This window comes from Dysidea avara, chromosome 14 (genome assembly GCF_963678975.1).
Source record: "Dysidea avara chromosome 14, odDysAvar1.4, whole genome shotgun sequence".
Lineage (NCBI taxonomy): Eukaryota > Metazoa > Porifera > Demospongiae > Dictyoceratida > Dysideidae > Dysidea > Dysidea avara.
This window is the reverse complement of record NC_089285.1, coordinates 5,703,991-5,712,746: the sequence shown is the minus strand read 5'-3', so window position 1 is coordinate 5,712,746 and position 8,756 is coordinate 5,703,991. Positions and strand designations below refer to the sequence as shown.

The 8,756-nt window shown below is 35.7% G+C and overlaps 1 protein-coding gene across 1 annotated transcript; it reads left to right on the top strand.

The window, feature by feature from the left end:
• Positions 1 to 856: 856 nt before the first annotated feature.
• On the top strand, positions 857 to 6,106 carry LOC136244362 (uncharacterized; the record flags this gene model as incomplete). Its single annotated transcript, XM_066035933.1, is given in 4 exon segments — positions 857 to 3,012; positions 4,586 to 4,643; positions 5,582 to 5,635; positions 5,678 to 6,106. Coding segments are annotated over 4 exon segments (2,555 nt in total), but the record flags the coding sequence as incomplete, so codon positions are not given.
• Positions 6,107 to 8,756: the final 2,650 nt, after the last annotated feature.

The window sequence follows — 8,756 nt, the reverse complement described above, 5'->3', positions numbered from 1 at the left end:
ATGTGTAAATTGACTGACGTAGGTGTTTACTTGCAGTTTGCATGCAGTTTACAGAAAGAATTCAAGCAAATTTTTGCTCTACATCTTTGCACTAAAGGCGCTGTAAATGACAAACGACAGTAGCTAAAAGCTTTATTCTTCATTTAAATGCTAGCTTATTCCTAGATGATGAGTGCTTTGTTTGATGCCAAAACCACTTCGATACGTGCAGCAATTGGCGAGAAGAACCAATGAACTCAAATTGAATGCAGACAGATGGACAGATGGCTATTTGGCTTTATATATAGAATGATAAGAGGCACTATAATACAACTTAATATAGCCATAGCCATGAACAAGTAAACACAAAATTATAGGGCAATTTTCAATATTAATTGGTTATTGCATAGATCCTTTGGCTTTTGTATTTGATTAGTTGGTATTTTTCTGTATTGGTATAGTATACTCTGTCTAATATCATCATCATTGTAAATGGCTGCAATGATGTAGAGCCAAGCTACATTCTAAAGAGTGTGGCCTTCAAAAGCCTGAGTAAAAAAAGTTGTGAAACCAATAATCAAAAATGATATTACATAATTGCTACCATTTCATGGCCACCACTTTTGATTTCACAATTTCAAAGGCTGCAGCCCTTTTATACAGCTTCGCTATTTTTACTTGGATCTTGTTTTAGCTGAAAACGATGTTACACTACAATAAGACACTCACAAACACAAGCATGAAAATAATTTTCAATAATGTAGGTGTACAACCACAGCCCCTTGTTGGAATGTGTTTGGTTATAAGTAATAGTTAGTGATGTTTTGTTCTATTAGTCATGTGTCTTAAGCAACTGTTTCGTTTCATTGGATTTTAGTGAGAGAAGAAATGATTGACAAGCTTCAACAAGCAAAGGCTAATGGCTCAACTTTAAAACTGTCATACACTACTATTGCGATCACTGGATCAGCTAGATCAGGAAAAACAAGTTTCCTTAACTTGCTTAATAAAAGAAAATTCATATCACATCACCACAGTACTGGGGTGGTAGAATCTGAACATGTTTTGACAGTAAAACAAGCTGGGGTGGTTGAATCAGGCAGCAAATCAAAATGGGTAGAATTAGATCACAAGAATATGCTAGCACAGCTTAACAAACTGTTGTCAAATGTGAGATTAGTAGAGAATACTAAAGAAAGCACAACAATAAGACAAACTGTCTCACTACCCAATCTACAGGATCCATCAGTAAATCCAGATGCCACTACTTCAAAGGTATCCAGTAAAACTATGTCGTTAATCAATTTACAATCACCACCAAGCAGTCTAAATATCAAGAAACAGAATTGTGCAGTAGAAGATAATATTGCATCAGCTGATTATTGGGTACCATCATTAGGTGAAGTGTGGAACATGATCAACCTTTTGGACACAGGCGGACAGCCTGAGTTTGTTAATCTCCTTCCAGCTGTTAGCAGTTCAATATCCCTCACCTTCGTTGTCCTAAACATGGAAGGAGGAATAAAAGCTTTAGATGAGCCAGTATTGGTTGTTCACAGTGAACATGGAAAACAGTCATTTGAGCCTTATCATTTAGGCCTGACCAACCTGGATCTTGTTAAGCTCCTCATGGCATCCTCTAAAAATTCTGGTTTAAGAACTTCACTACCAATCCAACCATCACACAAAGGTGTAGAAAGTGATAACACATATCACTGTTATGTGGGCACTCATGCAGACAAAGTAAAGGCAACAGAGATCCAGGAAATTGAGAGCAAATTAGAGTCTGTTGCACTCGAGCTAAAATGTAGAAAATGTTTATGGGAACAAAATGAAAGTATATTATTTACAGTAGACAACACAACAGCAGGTGGAGATAGTGATGATGGTAGTGACGATTCATGGGATGATTCATGGGATGATTCATGGGATGATTCACGATTAGCAATGGATGACACATTACGCAGATGTATTGAGGATCCTAATGCTAAGGAAGTTCGTAGTCGCATTCAAAAACTTGTAGAGAAAAGGGATGTTTACGATGTACCTATTCCGTGGTTTATATTGTTGCTTGAGATACAGAGACTCTGTACTGAGAGAAAAGTTAGCTTTATATTATACGGTGAAGTATATTATATATGCACACAAGGAAATCTGTGCCGAGACAACAGTGAAGTTCAAAGTGCTTTATTGTTTTTCCACATTATGGGGATTCTATTTTACTATCATGAGGTTCCTGGCATGTGCAAATATGTCATTGTTGACCACCAATGGTTGTTTAATAAACTGACTAGTCTTGTAAAGGTTTCTTTCCCAAGAAGCGGCTTTGATCAAGAGGCTATCAGCCAGCTTAAAAATGAAGGGTTATTTACCAAATCGTTGATTCATCAAATCCAATTAGGAAAAGATGTTGACACAGAATGTTTTATTGCTTTGTTGATTCATTTAAAAATCATTGCTCCAGTTGGCCAAGAGAAATATTTTATGCCATGTGTATTACCAAGATACAGTTTTCAACAATCCGGTCACAACATTCTTGACCAGTATGGCCATCTTCAGTATGAGCAGCTGTGTGTTCAGTTTTCACATTGTCCTCTACCTCAAGGATTCTTTTGTTGCTTGGCTGTACAGGTTTTACAAAACTTACCAAAAAACTGGCAGCTTCCTTTACACTCCACCATGCAGAAACATCATACCTACAACAACCTGATAAGTTTCCACACATCAGACACTGGCCATTCTGTGTCATTTATTGACAGAATCGGATACCTTGAAGTTCAGATAAGGCATGTAAAACAACTCTCTCCTGTTCACTACAAAATTTGGGGAATGCTTGGTGATGCTTTGGAGATAGTATGCAGTTGTCTCCAGTATGATAGTAACTCATTGCAGTTTGGCTTTCTGTGTAGCTGCAGTGATACAAGTGCAAATCATTTAGCAATTTTACCCAAACAACTTGATACTCTTCCACAATGGATACAGTGCTATTACAACAAAATGGAATTGACAGCTTCTCACTTGGTGTGGCTTCAGGTAAGGTTACGTGATTGTGTATGTATGTTATCTTGTAGTCTGTAATTTGCTTATTTTCATTGTATGATTAAATTTCGTATGCAAAATTACCCAATCTTTTACACATTTTATTGCATAAGTAACCAAGAGTTAGTAATAGAGAAGAGTTGTTTAACAAATAGTTCTGCCCCTTTATTATTAATTAACTCTTGGTACAGTATAACCTATATAACTGAGTTAATAGCCAAAGACTCCAAGTATTAACTGTGTGGCTTACTGCCTTTAGCTATTGGCTTTAAACTGACACCTATCAAGCTTTAAAGAATGTGATGTAGGTAAATCATTTTTACCATTATACATACAGATTGAGATACTCTAATAGAGCAGTGACATTAAATAAATTTGTTCAATGTAAACTTTTGCGCAAAACAAAATAAAGCAAATTTTGGTAGCTATTAATTATTGGTAACAAACAATCTCTAAAATGATTTATTTGGTATACTGCAGTTAGCATTGTACAAATAGTCATCTGTATGTATGCAGGTGTTGTTCACTACTTGGTCTGTATAAAAGACCCTGTATATGTGACCGAATTTTGGAAAACCGTCGATATACGCACAATAGTACTTCTGTAATAAAACGCATTTAAAAATTATGAGTAAAAAAATGCAAGCTCCAGAAAAAAATTTACGCAAGTTTTTATTGCCTCACTGGTGGGTGACTTAAGCTTCCAATGAATAAATCCTGGGCATCATCGTGTTCACCTGTTCATAGGGAGTACGAAAATCTTTGTTTCATCTCCATACACGAAAGGATTTCAAAGTTACAGACGTTTGTTTACATTGCGGTGACGAAAGAATTTACTGATGATCGTTTTTCAGTGAATTTGCCTTCCTTCTCAAACACAGAAGCATGCCTGGAGCAAAAACTATACCTCGATGGATGCACAAATTCATGGCAAACACAATGAGCAAAGATTCAATTCTGTATGCCTTTGTATCAGTAAGTTATGATGGTTTATGTAAGCGACTGTAGATTCTTTTCTCGATAGCTTCTGTACATATCAATTTATTTGCTCGTCCGGCTGTCTAGTGCTGTATTTCCAACGCTGCTTAACTCATGAAGCTGAAACTTAGCTACTCCATTCCTCTGTCCGTGTAGAAAACAAAGAACAAATAAAATGCATTTTGAAAATTGTGCAGATATCAACGGTTTTCTAAAATTAGGTCACATATATAGAATCTTAATATACTGTTTATTTTAAAAGTACAGCACTTCATAGTATGTATTCCACATAATAATGGCTTAATTACAGTAGTTCTTAACAGCAACAGCATGAGGATTCTGTAAATAATAACTATATTATAGCAAATTGAAATAAAAGCTCTACTAGTTTTGGGTTTAGGAGCATTTGCTGCCAAGGAATTAATCATTTCCATATGTGTTGTATGGTTAATTCATATGATTTCAATACAGATCAGTGTAATGCCTACATTGTGGCTGACATGAATGTTTAATTAATTATAGTATCAATTCATAATTGCAAGTTCCTTATCTTGTGTTAGTGTCATTTGCATTATTTTAAATTTATTAGCCTCATAGTATACCAAGTTGTTCACCTAAAAGTGTTCACAAGCACAGCAACCAAGGAGGTTAGTTAGTACAATTGTTTATGTACACTGGTAATGCATGGTTTGTTGCTAAATCATAATTTATAATTACCTACCAAAATGTCCACATATAACTACATGGCTTACTGACAATTTTTCCACCATTGTAGTTATGTACCAGACTGAGATGCCTTAAGTCAGAGATACGTGCAGTCACGTACTTTATCATCATACAAAATTTTGAGCATTAAATTTTATCATGAATTTAAGATGAAAGGATAAAGAATTTTTCACACATTGCATGTTTCTTAGGGAGTCATTCCTTGCAGTAGTTCTGTTTAGTAGAGATGAAGAAGGTTTTGGCATGGCCCATGATAAAATATCGCCCAAACACCTACCTCAATTTCCTGATCAAAGTGACATTGCAGTATTGTTAGGTCCTAAAAGATTGACTCAAATGCTTTCGTCAAGAACTTTGAAACCAGCAATAATCACCGAATAAAACAATCCTAAGAAATTTTTAGTGGATATAACAGCCCATTAGGGAACTTGGTAGCCTCCATATACCCTGTAGCCTATAGTTTACGAGTGCTAATAATTGGTACTTGCTAATAATTGGTACCTGCTAATAATTGGTACCTGCCAATAATTGGCGATTTACGCTACTTGTATATATTATATCAACCATGTTAATGTTCAAAATCTTTAAGCCACTAAACACTGCACTTCTACTGTGACTCACTACTACCAATGGAAACCTCTTTAAATTCTGTCTACACCCCTGCCACATAATGTTTCAGCATATGCAAAAGTCATCTTATGACAAGTGATTGTTTTCTTTTGAGTTACTTTTAATAATTATATTATTTGAATTCTATTAACTAAAAGTCTATCATTAACTACTATTTTTGGTTGCATGTAGCCAAAAGAATTCCTTGTAGGGTATATATTTATTTGAGATTGATTTTGTGTTAATTTAGAAATTGAGAAGCCATCAGCATCAACTGTTTCAACTTTTCCAATACTACAACAAGGTATAAGTGTTGTATTTTTCTGCATTTATGTCAATTTTTCAGAGCCAAAGATGGGGGATTTAATAGAGATAGTTGTTCCTAAGATCAAACCAGTTTGGGATGAAGTTGCATATTCATTGGATTTTGATGTTTACTTTGTCGAAGCTACAACAGAAGAGTTCCATGATTTAAAAAAGCGATGCAAGAAAGTTTTCATCAAATGGCTTACCACAAGCCATGGTCCTACTCCTAAAACATGGCAAACACTTTTGTCCAAACTTAGGAGCATTGAAGAACTTGTGGCTGCAGCTGAAAACATTGAAAAACAACTAATGGAGAAATATAACTGACATAATTTTCTTTTTCTTTTGCTTTGCTAAATTATTGCTGATACTGCTAGGACTTAATAATTTGTTGAGTTAACTTTAATTGAGTATGTCCAAATTTTAAAACACCCATAACTTTTTACTAGATAAACATTAGTACATCATATTTGGACACCAAGTGGAGACTATCTTGACTTATAACATACTTGAAGGGTGAGGTCGGGAAACACCCACTGGAGGCATGGTTGATTAAACATCAAATATACATTTTGAGAAAATTTCTGTGCTGACATAAATCTCATAGTGCCATCTTTTCTTACACATATTCCCCTTCATACCACACAACTTTTTACAGAAGTTTTATCCCAGCACTGTAGTGTAAACAGGGACAGAGTTACAGCAAGTTTCTAAGTATAAACAAAGAACTATTATATCGGGTAGAACAGTTCTATATCAGGTAGTTATACATAGAAGTACCAGGTCAATTTGTAGGCTAATAGCCTGCTTTGAGTGATCAATCACTCATTCTGGCCAGTACAACCAAACCAATGGCGGATCCAGGATGGGGCATTTGGGGCAAATGCCCCCCCCCCCCCCCCCCCCCCTCTCACCTTGTGGAGAAGCTAGCCATAGCTACTTCCGAATAAAATACTGAACTTTGTCAGGCCAAGATCAGTTTTGCTATTAAACTTGTGAAAATATGGTAGAATTTCACCTGAAATCAAAGCAAACCAGTCAAACTAGTTGTGAAATAGTTACCCAGCACCTTCGTGCGTACTAAGCGCCTCTAAAAATAATTATCGTGTTGCTGTTGTTTAAGACATTCGAAACCTTTTGAACAGCTTTTAAGAGTTCACAACCATCCGCAAAGGGCAAAATTCAACAGTGAGACACTACAAAGAGGTGATTGTTTGGTGCTTCAAAAATGCAGCAACTAACTTGTGACAAGAGAATCTACTTCCCCAACCACCTACAACTTAGCTTATTTGTGCCCCTCCCCTTGCCAGCTCCTGGATCCGCCCCTGCAAACCTGTATAAGCTAATAGCCTGTACTGTGCTGTGTCACCAGTAAGAATAGAACCACTGGATTTAATATATATACATACTTTTGATGATGATTGCTTAAATTGTGGTCACATTTTTACTACGTTTTGTTCACATAAACGGATGAGTCCTAGGATAAGTACATATACCATAATTGAAAACTTTAACACCATTCGTGCCAGGATTGTAGCCTTGAAAGCTGGAGGACAACTGAATTAGGTAACATTCCTTTTTCAGCCACTTACTATCTCATCTAATTTTGTTTCGTAATTTCTTACCAGCTTGAGCTAACATGCCTCCATGCAAATTGTGTCCCAAGCAATACCTACAACACATTGATGTTGAAGGGTTTTTGATTCCCCAAAGTCAAATGCCACAGAGTACAAGCAATTGAGTACCTATCCATAACAACATATACATTATGTTGACTCTCAGTATTAAACACCTTATTTATGCATAACTTAATTATAAATCCAGAGATGAGCCAAAATCTTAAGAACAAGCCTCAGACCAAATGGTCTATCACATGATAATGTATAACCCTTGACTAATTAAATTTTAGGATGTCACAGGATTATGGCAATACAGTTCAGACCAATAAGTTAACTTATAGCACAGTTGTTATTCTATCACATGATAATGTATAACCCTTGACTAATTAAATTTTAGGATGTCACAGGATTATGGCAATACAGTTCAGACCAATAAGTTAACTTATAGCACAGTTGTTATCAAGAATGTGAATGATGATCCATGGTCATGATTAATACAGAAATACAAACAATATACTATAAATGTGTTCTTGCTACACATAAAATATGCTTTCATGTTACAGCATGTTATATGCAAGTTCAAGTAGTTTTAGTCATACTATTGGAATGTTTAATTAATGGTTCCCATCAAATTTAAAAGATATGAAGTGATATCACCACACCAAATTTGGCACTTTTAAATCAACACAAAGTGAACAATCAAATAACTTCACTGCCCCACTAATATATTACCATTAATTCTAGACACAATACATAATGGTTTCTATATCACCATAGTATATGTACAATAACAAAACTCTTAAAACATACTTTAAAAATGTTTTGTACTAAATGTTAATAGCTCTAGATGTGCCGAAAAGAAATAAGGTACAGTGGATATGCCTTGTCATTTGAGTAGGTGATGTAAATCTTTGATCCACGTGTTTCAACTTTCACAGTATCATAACGAGTTTTCTCTGAGGATATTGATGGTTTGTATGGAGGCATGTGCAGTAATGGATCAGAAGAAGAATAGTAACTGACTCCACTCAAAACCTTACCTTAGCAAGAAACATCTGCTTTGTACTACTGTGGGCCCTGAGATATAATGATGAACGAGATGGATTCCCATAAGCATAACTACAAGAATATTTTGCACTTACAGCAAAATAATGTCCTTGGCCCCACATGCCTTGACGGCTATATCTCATGTCAAAACCTTCTTCAGATTTATATATTTCTTCTGGGGCAGTTGATGACCCATGAAACAATTCCATTTCATTTACTCTCTCTGATCCTTTACGACTCATCTGTTCCTTGAGCTGACAATATTTCTCCCAAAAAAATTCATTTCGAATATGATTAATTGAGACCAACTCCACATAAGGTATTGTTTCCCTCATGCGATTTAAAATTTTAGTCCACTCCAATGATCTTTCACAGACGCATTTTAGCTCAATGGGATCAGTCTGAGGTTCCTATTCTGCTGGCTTGGGGAATGACTGTTGTACAGGAGCACTA